This window comes from Rhinolophus sinicus, chromosome 1 (assembly GCF_057876585.1).
Source record: "Rhinolophus sinicus isolate RSI-liver-muscle chromosome 1, RSI-T2T, whole genome shotgun sequence".
Taxonomy (NCBI): domain Eukaryota; kingdom Metazoa; phylum Chordata; class Mammalia; order Chiroptera; family Rhinolophidae; genus Rhinolophus; species Rhinolophus sinicus.
In genome coordinates this window covers 27,049,049-27,069,967 of record NC_142501.1, presented here as the reverse complement: position 1 = coordinate 27,069,967, position 20,919 = coordinate 27,049,049, and the positions used below count along the sequence as shown (strand labels likewise).

General features: G+C 34.4%; 1 protein-coding gene across 2 annotated transcripts in view; it reads left to right on the top strand.

Annotated features, from left to right (window-relative positions):
- Window positions 1-1,059: 1,059 nt before the first annotated feature.
- The window catches only part of LOC109435556 (pregnancy zone protein-like), a 46,665-nt gene continuing 26,805 nt past the window's right edge, over window positions 1,060-20,919 (top strand). The window contains exons 1-13 of one of the 2 annotated variants that reach the window (XM_019713504.3): window positions 1,060-1,214; window positions 3,287-3,470; window positions 4,652-4,805; window positions 4,962-5,014; window positions 5,479-5,499; window positions 5,956-6,124; window positions 7,390-7,474; window positions 9,574-9,697; window positions 11,718-11,832; window positions 13,757-13,866; window positions 15,333-15,494; window positions 16,127-16,357; window positions 17,470-17,533. In XM_019713504.3, coding sequence (XP_019569063.3) covers window positions 1,132-1,214; window positions 3,287-3,470; window positions 4,652-4,805; window positions 4,962-5,014; window positions 5,479-5,499; window positions 5,956-6,124; window positions 7,390-7,474; window positions 9,574-9,697; window positions 11,718-11,832; window positions 13,757-13,866; window positions 15,333-15,494; window positions 16,127-16,357; window positions 17,470-17,533 — 1,555 coding nt within the window. In that variant the 5' untranslated portion in view covers window positions 1,060-1,131. The remainder of the gene's footprint in view (window positions 1,215-3,286; window positions 3,471-4,651; window positions 4,806-4,961; window positions 5,015-5,478; window positions 5,500-5,955; window positions 6,125-7,389; window positions 7,475-9,573; window positions 9,698-11,717; window positions 11,833-13,756; window positions 13,867-15,332; window positions 15,495-16,126; window positions 16,358-17,469; window positions 17,534-20,919) is intronic. The other variant, XM_019713505.3, reaches the window with a different exon arrangement.

Sequence of the window (20,919 nt, the reverse complement as noted above, 5' to 3'; positions counted from 1 at the left end):
TTCTGTTTGTCACTGACTAAAATGTCATGAAGCGTCTCATGACTGTATGTCACCCATAGTTTATTATCATCATTGGAATTTTAATATCTTCCACATATGTAGTTTTACAGTTCACCGAGGGCTGCCATGTACATTATCTTCACTTCTCACTCTTTCAAATTATATACAAAATGTATGTCAAGAACAAAATTTGCTTCATTCACAGATGTGCCTGTTTCTCATCATATCATATTTTATAATTCAAACCAGTTCTTTAATCAAAATATACACATTTCAATTTTGTGGGGATCTAGTTATATTAATGTAACAGTGTGGATCTTTCTTATTTTCAGAATGTCACTAAAATAGATTTTAATATCCCAACCTCCCTTGGAAAGCAAATAAAATAATCACTATTGATAAGATATTTTTATATTGTTCAAGCTAAATTAAATTAGAGTGTTCATCAAATAAAGGTTATTTCCTTAGAGAACAAAAAAAAATAATTGGCCTTATATTCAAGATGTTAAATTAACTAAAAACAATAAATATATAAAACATGGGTTGATATATCTAAATGAACTATCATTTTCTTTGTTAAATATAAGGATAGCTATAAAAAGCAAAATGGTGAGATTATCTTCAAACTGATTTTGTTTAAAATCCTGTGATAAATTTTATTTCTTTGTTTCCTTAAAAAGCCATATAGGATGAAGCTTTGGAAAATATGTGATGTTCCCTGGACTACCAAGAAGAGATTTGGAGTATGTATTTACCTTAATAGTTCTTTTTAAAAAGGAAAGAGAAATCAAGATATATTTATAATTTTGTCAAATTATTAATTTAGTTTGTTTTTTCTTAAAAATATTTAAAATGCTGATTAATAACCAGAGCCAGTGTAGCCTCAAAGCACTGTTTTTCAAATTCTTAGAAAATTTGAGAAAGTAGATGAAAGAATACTGATAGCTGTGGAAATGATGTGGAATTGATTTTTTTTATACTGGAAGTAGTTAATGTATTACAAAAATAAATGCTTAGCAATTTACTTTCACTGCCCATCAGATAAAATAAAAACCAGTGATTCTGAAACAAGAGCAGAGTTCAAGGAATCAAGGGCTCAGACTTCCATTATTTCCTTTTCCTCTCCACATCATGAGGGGAAATCAACTGCCCAATCCAGTCTTGATTCTACTTTTCTTGCTTTTTCCCAGAGATGCTTCAGCTACTTCAAAACCGTAAGCAACATTTCCAGAATAGTCTATTGTCCTCCCCTTTCTCATCGTGTTGTCTGCTTCTTGATGTCTGTCTTTTTATTTATTTTCTGATTCCCTGCAAAATGGTCTGTTGTCAAAGGGGCTTGGAAGGGTCAGTAAGTTGTTATTTCTCATGTGGAAAGAGGTATACTCCAATTCTAGAAAACTCAAGAGATATAGGGCAGTAACACTTATGAAACATTCACCAGATAAGGATATAAAATTCTACAACATTCATAAAATATAAATATAGAATTCCTACCTTCACCCAAAATATGATAAAATTTTTATTGGCTCGTGAAAGGGGATTCAGTGTCTTGGTTACCGTGAAGTGACTCAGTGTTTGTGTTTTTCCCAAGTCAGGGCTTGCCAAAATGGATGCATGACCTACAGACAAGCCAGGATTTTGTGTGTCAGTTTACTTAATCCTTCAGCAAACCTTTAGGGGCTGGCATTAGATCTTGGGAATATAAAGATTAATAAAATGTAGACCCTGCCCTTAAACAGTACAGAAAAGAGAAAGAGTTGGTGCACAGAAAAATGAAAAACACAGTGCAAAAACAGAGGCAGGCATTGCAGGTTTCTGTGAGGATATTCACAAAGGAAACCTAACTCCTCATGGGACCTGATATAAGGGAAGGGGCATCATCTAAGTCTGTATAGAGAAAGTTGTTTTCAAGATAAGTTTTTTTTTAAGAATTTTTATAAGAGGTTATTAGAGCCAAACTGATAACATATGCCAGAGAGCAAGATCTCAAACGCTCCTCGAGATAAGTCTCATGAAGCAAATAGAAGTTTTCCAGATAGAGAAGGACACTTCAGAAGGAGAGAGGCATGGGCAAGCTGAGTTTTTGAAGTGCAATTTGTTGGGTGATTATAAATGATGACCAAAGAGCCATAGCTGAGTGATACTTTCTTCTGGGTGTATATGGTAATACATTTGGTGATTAGCCTAGCTTGGCATGGCTTTTCTCCCGTTACCAGAGAGTGAAAGATAGAAAAGAGCTAAAGTTGTATCTGTAACAGTAGTAAAAAGCAATTCGGCTCCTCCCTATTTATTAGTGGTATCTCTTTAGTGTTTCCTGGAACAAAGAAATTCATGCTATCATCCATATGATACCCAAGACCACATGAAGACAGGTTCTTAATACTTTCAGTAATGATTAATTGATTGATAACATTTAGTTGTTGCTAAAAATAATGAAATGTGTTTTCAGCTTTATTGCCATACAATTGACAAATAAAATTGTATTTAAAGTGTCCAACATGATTTGACATATGTATATATTGTGAAAGGGTTCCCCTCGTTGAGTTAATTATTCATGTATGTCTCACATATTTATTTTCTTTTTTTTTCTTTATGGTAAAATGCTTAAGTTCTACTCTCTTAGCAAATTTCAGTTATACAATTGAGTTATCAATTGTAGGCACCATGTTGTACATTGTATCCTCAGATCTTATGCATCTTATAACTGAAAATTTGTACCCTTTTACCAACCTCTCCTTATTTCCTCCACCACCCCCCAGCCCCTGGCAACCACTTTTCTAATTTCTGTTTCTATGAATTTGGTTTTCTTTTTGTTTTTAGAGTCCACATATAAGCGATACCATACAATATTATCTTCCTCTGTCTGGCTTATTTCACTTAGCATAATGCCCTCAAGGTCCACCCACGTTGTCACAAACAGCAGGATTTCCTTCTTTTTTAAGGCTGAAAAATATTCTATTATATATAATCACATTTTCTTGATCCATTCCTAAAGTTGGAAATTAATTCTATCAAAATACGTAATAACTCATGGATTGCTTATCTATAACTTATTAACAGATTTATAAATATTATGAGGGGGAATATTTCTGCAAAAGAAGCATATTAATGTTTAGCTTATTGGGGGGTTCTAAGGTATTTTGGATTGGCCTTTGAAGAATACACTCTTGCTGAAATCCGGCTTTGCTCTGATTGGTGGCAGTAGCAAAGATTTTCTCGGAAACAGCCACAATAATGATGTGTTTTTAACATCTCCATGGTTGATCCGGTCCCTTCTTCTCCACAGGCAGTACCTGGTGGTGGTCCCATCACAGCTGTACGCTGAGTTGCCTGAGAAGGCCTGCATCATGCTTAATCACCTGAATGAGACAGTGACACTTAACGTAATTCTGGAGTATGGAACGTACAGCAAGGCTCTCCTCACAGACCTGGTGGCAGAGAAGGACTCCTTCTACTGCAGTCCCTTCACTGTCAGTATCACTCCTTGGAATAAGGGATATTGTTAAAGAATGTGCATATTAGTTGATGCCTTGTGTTCTGACCTCCAACCACAACAACCAAAAAAAGCATAATGAAGAAAAAATAAGGAATACAGAGTGAATTTCAAATTAGATTCTAAAAATGAAAGTTCTACTGAATGTGCTTACATGATATTTACAAACAGATCTAGTGCAATATATGAAAGGTAGCAGTGGGTATAGGAAAGATTTCATTTGCTCTTGAACTTCTAAGATAAATAATGTTTACGCCATCACAGATATAAACACTGAGATTCATAAAGTTAAGTGACTTATCTAAGATCTCACAGATGACTGATGGTTAATATAGTGTCCTTGTGGGGACAGAGCCAGAAGTGCAGTTTCCAGGCTCTCAGCCTCACATGGAAAGGTACTGGCTCAGGTAGTAAATAGACATCAACTGTGATTGGATGGCCATCAGCTGTGGCTAGTTGGCCGCCAGCTGTAACCAGTGAGCCATTGGCCACTAATATAACTGCCAAGGCCTCGCTAGTAGAAAATAGGGGCTAGCAAGAAGATGGTGGCTGAGCTACCAAGAGTGGATTGCAGTTAGCACAGCGGATTGCAGCTAGCAAGTGGGGTTGGTTGGCAGAGAGAAGTGGACGGCAGGTTGTGGATAGTGTGGCTCCTGCTTCCTGTGTCTCCAACCCAGCCGCCAGTGAGACTATAGTGGTATGACTCCCCTATCTATGGCTCCGTTGGCGTTCCTTTTTGGCCTCACCATATCCTGCGAGGGGAGGGCATCTAGAAACCCCACCTGACACCCTGCATGACAGTCCTAGTAACTTTTATTACTTAAGGTATTAAATATTTAGTTAATCATACTGGCTTACTACCAATGATAACATATAATTACTGTGAAAATGCAAGCGTGTTATTTCCTTCACTGTCATTGCTGGTTGAAGAATTAGTTCATTTTATTGCAATGACATTTTCTCTTTAATTAAATCAACAAATTGTTACTGTCATGTTACACAATCATAATAATCTATAAAACAGGGGAAATAATCCTTGGCCTATCCCCTACTAATTCTCATGGGACTAGGCAGAGAAATGAGAATATCATAAAGGCTGAGGCTGAAACATCCAAAAGTGGGTCTAGGCAGATTCTTTAGCTCATTTCTGTTTTACAGATTCCAGAGTTGCCATCTTCTTCAGCGTTCATTACTGTTCAGGTGAAAGGGCCAACCCAGGAGTTCATAAAGAGGAAGCCAATACAAGTAACAAAAGCAAAGAGCCTCGTCTTTGTCCAAACAGACAAACCCATCTATAAACCAGGACAAACAGGTATAAGGAATCATATGAGCAAGGGCAACTATAAGGGGTGGAGTTTGGGGGCGGAGAGTGGGGTTCTCTATTACTTTATTCTGCAGTCATGGAAGTCTTGGCATGTTGTAATCTGGATTCCCATTGGATTTCATGGGGAAAATCTCTATATTTCAGTGAGATTCCGCATTGTCTCTGTGGATGTCAATTTTCACCCTTTGAATGAAACGGTGAGTCTCATAACAATGGGTGAGGTTGGGAGAAACAGGCAAAAATTAAAGCCCATTTTTTTGGAGAACCTGAGACCAATATGAGGCACCTAAATCTACCAGAGAAAGACTTCATAAGGAGAATAAGGGACATCAGTTCATCAATTACATTCTTAAAATAAATTAAATATCCAGCTTAATTTATCCTCTTAAATATACCAGCAATTTTTATTGAACAAAAGAAAAATAAATGCATTTGATTTCTCTCTTAGAAAAAAAATATCTCAAAGATAAATACCATGATTTCTTAAGAGAGGTACATCCCAAACTGAACATATAAAGTGCTGTGAACCAAACTGGTACACAATTTCGTTTGGCGAAGAAATAAACAGAATCACTTTCTCTGATCCAGATAACCTATCAATGCTGATGTCATGGTTGTTTCTTTCTAAACTCTATCTTACACTCATATTTCTTTTTTTCAGTTCCCGGTGGTTTATATTGAGGTAGGTAATATATTACACTTCTCAGTTGGAATGAGGACTTACTATAAGTTATATTAAATTGCCTCTCTCTACCTCCTCCCTCCCAACTAGCACTTCACAAAAAGTACATAAACACTGTTTTCCCTGTCTATCTTAAATCCTTTGGAGAGTGGATAAGATTTAAAAGAAGGAACAAAATTTCTTGAGATGATGCAATTTAGTGACTCTTGAAATATTTCTGACTGCAATAAATATGCATAATCCAAAAAAGGTAATGTAATCTGTAATATCTCATGATTGATAAATTTATTACCCTTTTTTCAATGGAGAATTCCTAGAAAATTTTGCTAATACCTTTGGTACTAACTTACCAACCATCTACTATCCAACTCTCAATGTCACCTTCCCTGAAAACCTGTCTAGTCAAAAGTATACATTTCAATTGTTTCTATGAATGCATAATGTTTTTACCTATAGAACCCCAAGAGGAACCGAATTTTCCAATGGCAAAGGCTCAAATTACAAGGGGGACTCAGCCAGCTCTCTTTCCCACTCTCCGTGGAGCCCAGTCTGGGTCCCTACAAGGTCATGCTGGAGAAGGAGTCAGGGGAAAAGATAGAGCACTCCTTTGAGGTGAAAGAATACGGTAAGAATTCTGCATGTGTCCCAAGACATTTATGACATTAGAGTATTTAAGATTGGATAGTTTTTATATACAGGTGATGAGCAAAAATCTAGCATGTATTAGTTGAAAATTAACAAGCTTTTTTATTTACCTAAATATTTGCTAAGCACTTTTCATGCACTATCTCAACTCATCCTCACAAGAGTCTTATGGGGCAGATACTATATTATATCCATTTTATAAATGAGCATATCAATACTAGAAAAGTTAATAATTTACCAAAATTGCAGAGCCAATAAGAGGCAAGAGAGACGTTAATAGCTTCGTTTGACCCTGTTCAAACTTAAATTGTTAATCAGTACATTATGTTAACTATTTGCATCTGTTGATCTATGTCTTATAACTAAAGGTATTCCTGAGATTATCTACCAGGATTATAATCTACACCTACCCTACTCTAATCATAGTAATCAAACATTGAAGCCATCTTATTAGTTATCATTTTGTAGATTTTCTAATGTAAATTAAATATATCATTCAATGGACAAGGAAACCTATAACAAAAACACGGTTTCCAAAACTCACCAGAATTTCCAAAGAATTATAGAGAGGGATTTATTATTTGAGTAACTAACCTTATACAACTGCGGAAGGGACCAGAAAAGTAAGGGTCTAACAGGAGGAGTGGCTGGATCAGAGGAAATTACTATCCAGTTCTCCTGAAGCAATGGTGGGGATGGATAAATCAGAATTTACAAGGACACCTTCAGCTGCCAGAGGGGACCATGACGAGAAACTGATAGAAGAATCTATGGAAGGCTATTACCTCTTCATATCTACCAATTCAGTATTTCTATAACCAAGTGTCTGGTGGTGGGCTTAGGGCTTCTATTAGTAAGCAGGGCTAGCAGTTGTGAAGATAAACTGGATACAGGGAAAAAATAAGAATAAATTGGGACCTATTGGCCTCTATACCTGTTACCACATCTAACCATGATGCTCTTCAGAGACTTATGGGACTGCTTTCTTTCCACTTTTGAAATTTTAAACAACTTCAGACAAGGAGAGTCTAGGAAATACAGTACCAGCTTCACCAAGTTAACATGGTATGAACTGCTCATGGTTGTGAATGGCATCTTCTTTTCAGTAGTGTGCCTACTGCTCCATATTGTAATTGAAAACATTTCATATGATTATCTTTTAAAAGGTTCTGTAATAGACTCATTACTAATACTTGTAAGATCTCCTGCCCACTCTCACCTCTTTTTCTCTTCTATTGACAACAGTTTTGCCCAAATTTGAGGTCCAATTGAAAATGCCCAAGACTATTGGTTTTCTAGATGAAGCGTTTGTGGTATCTGTGTGTGGCATGTGAGTTATATTTTTTCATCTCATTTCCATTCTTCCACTCTATTTGTATTGCAAATAACTGTTACTGGACTTTGAAATATTTTAATTAAAGAAGGAATGACTCTCTGTCCTACTTGCCTGAACCTTGACTAGGGAGCAGGGACGGTAGCATACGACACTTTTACTACTAATAAAATCATTGGCTGAACACTGAAAATGTACCAGATAATGACTTAAGTGCCTTGTACTTATTAAGATTTTTTTCTTACACCAACCCTGTGAGATACGGATAGTTATCCTCAATTGACAAAGGCGGAAACTAAAACACAGGATTAAAAAACAAAACAAAACAAAACAAAAAACTTGCTCAAGCTTCTACAGACAGTAAATGGCAGACTGAAATTTAAATCCAGCAGTCTGGCTCCAGACTCTGACCATCAATATTCTATATTGCCTCTGAAATTTAAAAAAAAATCTAACTTCATGAAGCGTTTATTGTATCCCAGATGCTGTGTTAAATTGAACTCAGGCCATTCAACTCTGGCGCTAATGCTCATAACTTCTGTGTTATTCTGTGTCCTATTATCCCCATTTGTCTATTGCTCTGAGTTTCTTAAACTATGGAAAGTTAGAAGAAGCTAAGTAGACCCTCTGTCTTAAATGCTGGGTATATAATTTAGAATTCAAAATTCATGTCATACTTCTTTTCTCCCTGATTGCCTTTTAGTAGTGCAATAGAGCATCCCCTGCATGCACCAAGGAGAGGACATTACCTCTTACTTTTGAAAACAGCATGAGATACATGTTTTCATCTTTCTCGCTACCTTTAATGCTTCAAATTTTTCCATCAGAGGGAACACCTTTGGATTCAGATTTAAAGATAAGATTCAACAAAGTGATTGAAATTTAGTAAATGATTTATTACTTTACCAGCATTTGTAGAAATTTTGAGGGGAAATTATATAAAAAGCGAAGTTTGGGGACACTGAGGGCTAATCTCACCTTCCTTGCAGTTTGAGCTAAAGCAATAGGTTTCAAACTTAAGTGTATATCAGAATATGTGGAGGTGCTTAGTTAAAATGTAGATTCCTTGGCCCCACCTCTAGAGATTCTAATCATAAATCTGAAGAGAGATTCAAGATTCTGAATCTCAGTGCATAGCTCAGGTCATGTTGTAGATAGCCCATAAAGCATGCTTTGAGAAGCAATAAACTAAATTCTGCTTCACATTGTGCCTTAGTCCATTCTGGCAGCTATACCAAAATACCACAGGCTCAGTAACTTATAAACAACAGAAATTTACTCCTAGAGTCTGGGAAATCCAAGATCAAGGTGCCAGCATGATCAACTTCTAGTGGTTCATCGCTGGTGCCGTCTCACCATGTCTTCACATGGTGGAAATGGCAAGGAATCTCTCTGGAGCCTTCTTTGTAAAGACACTAATCTCATTCATGAAGACTCCATCATTATGATTTAAGTGCCTCCCAAAGGCCTCATACCCTAATACTGTCCTCTTTGTGTGGGGTGGGATTTCAACACAAACATTCAGCTGATACTCATCATATCCTTCCATCAGATTTGGTAGAAGCAGACTAAGTCATTATGACACTATTCTTTTATAACATTTTTGTTTTATAGCTAATGCTTTCCCATCTAACTTCTCATTTATCCTCTTAAAATGCATATGAATTAGGGAGGACTTAGAAATACACTCTCTACGTAGCCTTATTTTTTTTCCTAAATGATTTAAGAGGTGTTGTTAAAGCTGGAATCATAACCTAGATAGTCTGACAAGCAGAGAAAGAAGGAAATAAGACAAGCTTATGATAAAACCTCAACCAAGAGGAAGAAAAGATCTGAGAAAAACTGTATTGTTAATTTTCCATTTGGAGGTGTTTCAAAAAGATTCAGTAAGTATTTTCTTTTAGAGTTATAGACCTGTACTTACTTAGATAATTAAAACAGTTTCAGAATAAATGTTTCTAAAGTCAAATGCTATGGGAGGAGGAGATACAATTATTGTAGATGAATAAGATGGGTATATATGGATCAAATCATGAGAAAAACATCTGAGTTATTTATATTAAATATTTTTTTGTATGACTGTTTTATTGTTATAGATACACATATGGAAAACCTGTCCCTGGTCTGGTGACAATTAATGTATGCAGAAAATATTCACGATACCATTCCACCTGTCATGGAACACATTCACAAAGTATCTGTGAAGAATTTAGTCAACAGGTATATGGAAACCACTCTCCCCAGGACACTAACACCAGATCTTGTTCTCTCCTGAATTACAATACAATAGAGAATGCAATAGAATACTGTATTATGAATACAATACAATAGAGAGTGGTGTTTGAAATAGTCAATAGTCACCTTGGAAAATTGTGGAATAAGGGAAACATTGTATGTTTGCCTGGCAACATTAAGATCCCACTTGAGGGTTGGACTCATGGAGTTACAGTGATATTTATTTGGCTAGTTTTGTAATTCCCTTCCAACAGCAATCAACATGCCAGGTATAAGGGCATAAAGGATGTGGAAATATCCAAAGTTGGCTTTTATCAAACAGATAATAGAATAAGAATGTGATAAATGTTAAGAATTTGGCTAGTGGTAGAATCAAGTGGCATACTATGGAATCTAAATTGCATATGGAAGAATATGAAACCAGCATCAGCTTGAGGAGAGGGAGATTTAGAGAAACAATGGACCAGAGACCTCAATTACATCAAAGAAGTGTAATAAGAATAACTAAGGGAAACAGCAGAAAGTAGAATATGTTGTATTAAAACATAAAATGTATAAATTACTGATTTCAAAGAAAGGGTACATAAAAGTCCAGGATGTGGCAGTGTGAGCAGGCACCGTAAAGGTATGGAAAAGAAAGTTATCTAAACTGCAGATAACTATTAAATGAAAGGGTAGGGTGATGACTATGATGATGAATGTCAAGATAAACACTGACAAGCAGAGTAAACATGAGAGAAATCTAGCTGCCAAAATCTTTAATGTATTAGAAAGACTAAGATTAATTTTTATTTTCAAATGAATCATGACCTCTATATATAAGTAAATTAAATATGATTAAATTTTATTATGCAATAAATATTTTTATGTAAGTACAAAAATAAAAATAAATCTTTATTAAAACATGGTTACCAATATTTAGTTTGGAAATCTGATTACAGTCATGCATTGCATAACGATGTTTCATTCAATGACAAACCTGGTCCACTTCTCTCTGTAATACCATAGTGCAATGCATTACTCATGTTTGTGGTGCTACAGGTTTTAAAAAACCCACTGCTCTGCCACTCATATAAAAGTATAGCACATACAATATGTACAGTACATAATACTTGATAATAAATGACTGGTTTATGCTGGTTTATGCATTTTCTATACTATACTTTTTAATTGTTATTTTAGAGTATACTCTTTCTATTTACAAAAAAAAAAAAAGCCATTGTAAAACAATGTGCTTTGTCACACCAGCAGCAGCCTCATGTATCTCATGTTTACTGTGTCTCTTGATTGTATCAGTTTCTCTTGCACTTGATTTACTCTCATGTTGTTTTGTACAGTAACATGCTATACAGGCCTATAGCCCAGGAGCAACAGGCTACACCACGTGGCCTAGATGTGTAGTAAGCTGTACTAGCTAGGGTTATGTGAGGGCACTCACTCTATTTCATTCGCATATACCTAATGACATATTTCTCAGGATGTATCCCCATCATTGACTATAGTATAATAATTCATCTATTCAGAGGATATATGTGTTTTTATTAATGTCTGAGAAGAAAATACAATCCTTAGTCAATATTTAGGTGGAGGTCGTTATGGAGACTTCTTAGAAAATGTTATGTCTGAGTTGAGTTGAGAAGAGCAGTAACTATTGGCCAAGATAAGAATAGGAGAAAGAATGCTATTATTTGAGGATCAACGTATGCAAAAAAATAGAATTACAAAATACTGTGGCACCTTTGGACACTCCATGAAGTGTATTATGGCAGAAATGTGATAAGCTTTCAGAAGAGAGGGGAGAAGGCAGAGCGTGGCAAGAGTAATTCAATGATTAATGAAGACATTTCATGCCATTTTGGGGACTTGGGAAAAGGTAAGCACCTAAAAACTGGCCAGAACATTTGTAAAATTTATTTCTATAGCTAATGGAAAATTTTCATAGGTTGATGACTGACTTTTTGGATAGCAAATCAGAAACCCAGGCATTCTCTTCCTTTCTCTTCAGGCAGATGATAAAGGCTGTTTCACACAACTTGTAAAGACTAAATTATTTCAGCTGAGACAACAAGGGTACGACATGACAATAAAAGTGGAAGCCAAGGTCAAAGAGGAGGGAACAGGTTGGTATTATTTTTAAATATCAACAATTCATCAATTTATTAATTTATTAAACATTGATCAAAATTCCATTCATGTAAACACTTTATTGTTTCTGGGGACTATGAAAATGACATGATCCCTGCCCTCAAGGAATTAAAAATCTAAAAAGAAATTATATACACGTATATGTTTATATGTATGTATGTATGTATGTATAACCATAATAAAATTACCACAAGAAATATAGAATCTAAGGGCTAAATGAGTCTGAAGAAAAATAATTAATTCTAAGACAAAGCCAAAGAAAGTTTTATAAAGTAGCATTTGAACTGGTTTGCATATAATGAATATTATTTTGAAAGATAGTGATGGAGTCAGATAGCATGATAAGCATAAAACGAATGTATTTGGTCTCAGAAGAATCTGAAAATGTAGGGTTGGTGCTAAGGTGTGTAGAAAAGCAGAGTAAATCACATACTGACGATGTCAGACTTTATTATGAAAAGCATTGATTATCTTTAGATATATATACTTGAGAAGAATGACCTAAATAAATTGATCTTTTTAAAAATATAATTCTAACAGAAAAGAAGAGGACAGGTTAGATGAAAAATCTCATATACCAGAATATTATTCAAAGATGATTACAAAGATTACAAATTTGGGAAATGGAAAACAGAAATGCCATAAACCAAAATAAGGAGTAGATGAGAATGAATCATAGTGATGAGAATGTGTCCAAGATGATTAATTATAATTTGGAATATCAAAATGGAAGCTGACTAATTCCACAGATAATTTAAAAAGAAAGCCAGAGCAAAATCAGGACCAGAAATGTAAATCTGAAACCATTCCCATGTGTCCATATCCTTCTAAGAGTAAATGCAATTGTTCTGAAAGTGAATTCATTTAGCACTGCTAAATTGAGGCTAGAGGCATAAAAGGAGCAGCCCAAGGACAGAAATAACTACAGTCTCCCCTTATCTGTGGTTTCCCTTTCTGTGGTTTCAGTTACCCACGGTCAACCACAGTCCAAAAATATTAAATGGAAAATTCCAGAAATAAACAATTCATAAGTTTTAAATTTCATGCATAGTTATAAATTAAACTTTATCGTAAGTACGTATGCATAGGGAAAAACATAGGGTATATAGCTTTGGGTACAATCTGTGGTTGCAGGCACCCACTGAGGGTCTTGGAACATATTCCCAATAGATTAGAGGGGACTACTGTATAGTTGATAGTATCAAATAAGTCAGGATAATCAAATTAGGAGTCAGAGGGATAGAGGGAAAATTAAAAAGTACAATTTCTTAGAAGCCACTGGAAGAGTTTCCATCACACTAGTTATGTATGAAGTACTTTTGAGAGTTCATTGTGTTGAAGTCTGAGATGAGATTACTATGTTGGAAGCAAATAAGGGATCTTTTACACTTTGATAGAGTGGTGCTTTAGATGTGGAAGATAACATACAGATTACATTTCATTGAATGGAAAAGCATCAGTTTGGTTATACTTTGGATAGGCCACTCAGTGAAAAGAAGGGTCTTGCTGGAGAAGTTGTTTGTGACAGAAATTTAAGGATATTTTTAGGCCACTGTGAAGAATTATGTTGTATACAGAAAGTTGTGGGGGCAGAGCAGTGATGTGAGAGAGACAGAAACAAAGACAGAGCAAGATCACAGAGCAGATGAGGAAAACTTAAGAACATAGGTGGAACAAGTAGGATACCTGTGAAACCAGAGGAACTGGAGAATTATGGATGCCAATAAATTTTTATATGAAGGTGAAGCTAAAGTCAAATTGCTTGAATTTTCTAAGTGTGAGAAATCCTGGAAAGAACAAGAAAAGAAAATATGGATGGTAATTTATTATGATGGAGTAAAGCTGGGATGGAGGTAGGAGGTGAGTTGAATCATAAAACTGCCCTCATTTCTTTTTCAGGGTTGGAATTAACTGGGCATGGATCATGTGAAATCACAAATACCTTAAGCAAACTTAAATTTACAAAAGTGGATTCACATTATAGACGTGGGCTCCCTTTCTTTGGGCAGGTAAAATATATTTTCAATACATCATAATTTGAAGGATGTGGCTTTTAAGAAAATGAATTTTAAAATCAAAATTTATTATAAAAAATGACTATTTATTTACAGTAAGGAAATAAATTATAGCAATTTGCAAATTTGGAAAGCAAAGGTAATCACAAAATCCAGAAAAATAAAGTATATATTTTTAAATTAACTTCCTAAGACACCTCTACAGTAAATTTTTTCTGAGTAGTTTTGCTGCATACTCTTTGATTGCCTCTTTATAAACAATGATTTTGTAGTATTTTCTATAGAAATACTCTTTCTATAGAGATACTCTTTCATCTAAATGATTGAGTTTTTTCATTATTGATAGTTTTTTTTAAATTTTTTCAGTTTCAAGGCTCAACATTGGCAATAATAATGTTAAATTTTAGGATTAATATTCAACTTAGTAAACTATCAATTTTCTTTCATAAAAGAGATGCAAGATTTCTGGACATTTTAAATTTTCTTTTGTAGTAACTAATCTTCGAAATGACAGTATTTAGCCAGTTTCCTTATTTTAGTGGCATATTATGAATTTTATATTATCTTCAGTTATTCCAGTATTTCATATCAAATTGGCAAGACATTAATCAATATATAGATATGATTGGGCAAGGTCATTTCAGGTCAGGGGAAGAACATAAGAAAACTGAACATAAGAAAACTGAAAGATGAATATGACTTGGCCAGAAATTTTAAAAAGATGGGAGAATATCTCAGGCTCTGTTCAAGAGCAAAGAACCAAGAGGTAGCCAATGTGACTGGCTAAGACAGAAAACATAAGTGCATTGACTAGTTGTAATTAAGCTAAAATAGATCTTAAAGGACCCTTTAGTATATGTTCAGAATGCTGGATTGAGAAATTACTGAAGGGTTTTAAGGAGAGTAACACGATCAGTTTAGCTCAGCCTGTGTAGAAAATGGTTTGAAACAAGGGTGAGGCAGCAAGAGGGTGGACTGCATAAGATTAAACAGAAAGCTATTGGAAACCAGAAGGGAAAGAATACTGTGGTTTTAACTGGAACAGCAGCAATGGATTTGGAGAGAAGTAAATAGCAATAAAGTGTTTTATAAGGGAAAAGATAGCACTTGGAAATGGGTTAGATATAGGAAGTGAAAGAGAAAGTGACAACAACAATAAAAATAAAAGCCCTCAGTATTCCTGCATAAATTATTGGATGGACAGAAGCACCATATACCAAGATAAAGAACACTGGACGTAAAGAAAATTTGGGAAGGTAACATCAAGTGTCCGCTTTTGGATATTCTCAATTGCATGTTCATGAGTTATCTAAATTGAAATATCAAAAAGAAAAATAGTTTATAGAGCCTAAGAAAGCAAATCTTATTTTCAGATTCTAAGATCTTCAGTAAATGACAGTGGCCAAGAGGTCAAGGGTGAACACTATACTTGAAACTAGCTTTCTCTTTCATATTTCTAGGTTCTTCTAGTTGATGAGAAGGATCAGCCAATCCCCAATAAAACTCTACTTGTCAATGTGGGTCCAACGGCATACCAGTCCAGCTTTATTACTAATGAACGTGGTTTGGCAAACATTTTTATCGATACAACCAACTTCACATCTTCTATGCTTACAATTTCGGTAAGCAGAAAGGGGCGTCTGGAACTAGAAAGGGAGATCATTGGAGCCATATAATTTAAGGATATATGGGAAGCATACGAGCTCTAGGGATAAAAGAAAAGGTGATACAATAAAATAGAAATTAAGCAATGTGGAGACAAACTATAAGAAACAAACAATTCTCTGTCAGAAAACTTACTTTAGATTGACTATGTTTACAACAAAATCTAATTTCAGGAGATATTTATTATATCATCTTGATATTCCCTTGAAAAATTCAATATTTGTATAATCTTATTACATGTTAGGTTTTTTTACATGTTATTACATGTTATGGTGTCTTTGGTATACCACTATTTTCGTTTTGTGTTGAATATTCAAATGATCTTATGCAATAGATAGTCATAAAGGTATTAAGAAAAAGTAATTGATCTTGATTGTGCGTGAATAATATCTACTAAATCAGTATAGCATAACCTAAAATAAACTTAAGGGAAAGTCATAGGATATGCTTTATTTGGGAAAGCAGCCTATAATGGAACCAAGTAAGTATGGTTCATATAAAATCTTCAGTAAATTACATAGTGACTAAGATATACATGATATATATTAATAACAAATAGACTATTTAAGACCTTTATTCCTTCCATTAGGTCATTTACAAAGAGAATGTCCTGTGTTATGATAACTGGTGGCTTCAAGAATTTCATAATACAGAAGCATATCACACTGCAAAGCATGTTTTCTCTCTCAGCAAGAGTTATGTTCACCTTGAACTTATTGCCGGTACCATAGCCTGTGGGAAAACCCAAGAAATCCGGGCACACTACATCCTGAATGGAGAGATACTGAAGGATGAAAAAGAGTTAACCTTCTATTATGTGGTGAGAATAAAAGCAACTGCAGCTCTTTCTAATTGTGTAGACTCCCAAAAGATTGGATTCCTATCTAAGTGATGTTCTTTATAAGACATCAATATAGATATATTTGTTTTTACACTTGAAAAGAAGTTGCTTTCAGTAGATAAGTAAGCAAAAAATAAGAATCAAGAACTTATATGACAGGAAATAAAAATGTTAAACAATCCTCTGGAACAATATTCAATTTTGACATTAATTGGAGAAGTGAAAATTAAAACAATAAAGCAGCAGCATTTTATACTTATAAAGGTTCTAAATAATTTACAAAGTTTATAACTGGTATAATTGAAGGAAAAATGTACATTCTCAGGCATATTATAAATTGGTATGATATTTTTGAGACCAATATACCTATTTATGCCCCCAAATTAAAAATATTCAAAGCTGGTAACTACTTAGTAAGTCACTTATAAAAGAAAAAATGTTATGTGTAGGAAATTCTGTATAGGAAAATTAACTATAAATAACATTCTTTAAAATTCTATGAAAAATTTTAAAAATCGACAATAAGTTAGAATTTTAGCTTCATTGCTTCCTACTTTTGTGACCTTGGGTAATTTACCTAATCCTATCGGTAAAGAGAAATGTCAGTCATCCCACCTGAATACTGGAGATGGTATTTATAACTACTCCATGAGGTTACTGTGCAAATTAAATAAAACCCTAAAACTAAGTTATTTAGTTCAGTGTTTGGCACATAGAGAGTGTCAATACATTTCATTTTTTAAAATAGAGACAATAGAGAATACAAGTACATATATTTTATACCTTCCTTCATTATAGGTTGCTTTGCATATGATAGATGTTAAAAGATTTTTTAAATATGTAAATTTGAATATTAATCCTCATGATAGCAAGTAAATATTAAAATACAAAAACCTTATAAAAGTATATGCTTGTTATTTTAAATGTGTAACTATACATATAGGAAATATTAGAAGAAAAATTTAGTGATCAAAATTAACTTCTGGACTGGAATAGTGAAATAATTATTTATTTATATATAATAAATATGTTTCAGTAAGTTTAATATATACCGTTTAAAACAATAAAAGTACATTTCCCTCTATTTTCAGATTAAAGCAAGAGGAAGCATCTCCCAATCAGGAATCCATGTGTTGTCCATTGAACAAGGAGATAGTAAGTACTTTCAGGATTTCCTATTTTTTCTCTTATAGTGTCAAATCCTGAACATTTTAGCAAGAATGAGTTATTTTTACAGAAGAGTAAGTGGTCAACAACCTTCTTCCATCAACCAAAGATCAGAAAGCTGATACAAAAGTATGCCATACTCGGTTTATTTTAGTCCAGTTAGTATTTTTTTTCTTCTTTTTATAGCATTTCTATATTTGAAATTTTATTCCTGAAGTAAAACATATTCATTTTATAATTGTTTTAAAACGACAGAAAATAGTTGGAAAATGCAGAAAACTCACCAAAGAAAAATTGTACTCCATATGTTTTTGTATTAGTTTCCTATTGCTTGTGTAATAGACTACCACACACTTTCTGCCTTAAAACCATGCAAATTTATTTTACAGTGCTATAGGTCAGAAGTCTCACTGGGCTAATATCAAGGTGTCAGCAGGACTACATTCTTTCTGGAACTCTAGGTGATTATCTTTTGCCTTGCCTTTTCCAGCTTCTAAAGACCTCCTGCATTCCTTAATTTGTTGCCCCTTCTTCTCTCTTCAATGTCATCAGCACACCATCTTCAAATTTCTCTCTTGCATTCCTGCCTTTTTCTTTTAAAAATCATTGTGATTGCATTGGGCCCACTTGGATAACCCAATATAATCTTCCCATCTCAGTGTCCTTGACTTAATCACATCTGCAAAGTCCTTTTGCTATATAAAGTAACATTTACACAAGTTTTTGAGATGATGACATGGATTTTTTTTTTTGAGGGGCAATATTATTCTGCCTACCACAAACTGCCCTTTGACCCCAAAGATTCACATCCATCCGACATGCAAAATATATTCACCTCATGCCAACATTCCCTAAAAACCTCAATACATTATAGCATTAACTCAACTTTAAAATCTCATCAACTCGAAAGTCCCAAATATCATCATCTCAATCATCTAAATTAGGTGTTGGTGAGGCCCTGGGTATAATCCATTCTAGGAGAAACAGAGTCAGCAGCCCTGAAGACACATTTTTGAAATCCAGCTGTACAAACAGCACTAGGTTTCAAGACCTGCGAAAAATCCTCTTTAGTTCATGTTTCTGCCATCTGGGCTCAAGGCTCCACTTTCAGAATCATTTTTTCTTTTTCATGAAGGGATAGCATGTGTTTGCAACTAAGTGGTTTTATCAACTTGTTTCCTACCTGTAGAATATAAGTCTAATGTCATTTTTTTCATTTTATACTCTCTCTGTCCCTTTTTGTCCAAGCTGGCAACATTTCTGCTGATATAAATTTGCCAAAAATCTTGTGAGTCTCCCATGTGTCACATTGACTCACTCCATTAAACAAGAAGCTTCTTCACAGATTTTCCTTGAAGAATTTTATCTCCCCTTTCAGTTATTGCTGAGATAGCGGAGAGGATCTATGAGTTATACGCTTAATTTCTTCAAAGAGCTTTTATGTGACTGAACACTCTGATCTTTTTATTTTTCTAAGATATTAGCAAAAAACTATCCATCACAATGGCTTTTTCTCTAGAGCTCAATTTCCTGACAGTGAATGTCTTAACTTTAGTGTCTTTTGCAATCTAAATAAGCTGAGAATTTCCCAAATTATCACGTCTCGGTTCCTTTAAGATTAACAATTTTTTCCTTACCGCTTGCATTTTACAATAAGCAGAAAAAGAAAAGAAAAAACCCTCAGGTTGAATGTTTAACACCTTGTTTGGAAAGTTCCTCAGGTATATATCCAAGTTTACTGTTTACAAAATTTACTTTTTGTATAACTGTAAGACTAAATTAAGATTTCCACCATTAATAGCAAGAATTCCCTTTGCTCCAGTTTCCAATAGCATGTTCCTAATTTCCTTCTGAGCCCTCACTGTCAGTGCTTTTAATGTCCATATTTCTACCATCAGTCTGTTTATGACAAGTTAGGTATTCTCCAAGATGATGTATGTTTTCTCTACCTTGCTTCTCACTTTGAGTCTTCCCTAGCACAGATTTCTAATTGTCTGTTTAAAGCAACAAAAGTCTTTTCACCCAATGTACCTCAAAACTGTTCCAGTCTTTTTCCATTACCCAATTCTAACATCACTTTCCAAACACCATGTTTTTTAGGTATTTGTTACAATAAGATCCATTTCCAGGTAACAAAATTGGTAGATTTCAAGTCATTTTTCCATGAATTCTTTTCAAAATAGTCAATTTATTTAATAATGTTCAATAGGCAGCTTTTTATTAAATTACCAATACCTCAAAAAACTTTCTTTATGCTTTTAAATATCCCTCTAAAACAGAATCTTATTTACTGAAAAATGTTCCATCAATTCTAAATCATAAATCTTGTCCCAGGTTCCTGTCTTCAGACATCTAGATTAAATTATGACTAATAATACAATAAAATCTTTGTTCATTCCTAAAGTACATTTCTACCCATTTCTTCTTTGGGGTTATTTTTCTTCCTGCGTTGTTTTAGCTTATTCTTTTTAACAGCCTTATTTTGTTTCTATTAAGATGATCTTGTTTTCTTTTGTAGTCTGTTAACATAGTGAATTACATTGACTGATTTTTAATATTAAACTAATCTTGCATTCCCGGAATAAAAATTTTGGTCATGATGTAGTACCTTTTTATATATTGTTGGATTCAACTTATTGAAATTTTGTAATTTTTGCCATGGTTTTGGTATCAGGTTAAAGCTGATCTAATGGAATGAATTGGAAAGTATTCCTCCCTCTTCAATTTTCTAGAAGAATTTATTTAGACTTGGGGTTTTTTCCCCTTAAATATTTGGTATAATTTATCAATGCATCCCTCTGGGCACAAAATTTTCTCTGTCAGAAGATTTTATCGACAAATTCATGTTCTTTAATAGATAAAGTGCAATTTAAGTTAGCTATTCCTTCTTGGGTGAGATTTAATAGTGTGTAGCATTCAATGACTTTGTCTACTTCTCTAAATTGTCTACTTTATTGACCTAAAACAGTCTATAATATTCCCTTACACATTTTTTTTTTTTTTTTTTAGATTTTATTGGGGAAGGGGAACAGGACTTTATTGGGGAACAGTGTGTACTTCCAGGCCTTTTTTCCAAGTCAAGTTGTTGTCCTTTCAATCTTAGTTGTGGAGGGCGCAGCTCAGCTCCAGGTCCAGTTGCCATTTCTAGTTGCAGGAGGCACAGCCCACCATCCCTTGCAGGACTCGAGGAATCGAACTGGCAACCTTGTGGTTGAAAGGATGTGCTCCAACCAACTGAGCCATTAGGGGGGCAGCTGGGGGGCAGCTCAGCGGCAGCTCAGCTCAAGGTGCCGTGTTCAATCTTAGTTGCAGGGAGCGCTGCCCACCATCCCTTGCGGGACTCAAGGAATTGAACTGGCAACCTTGTGATTGAG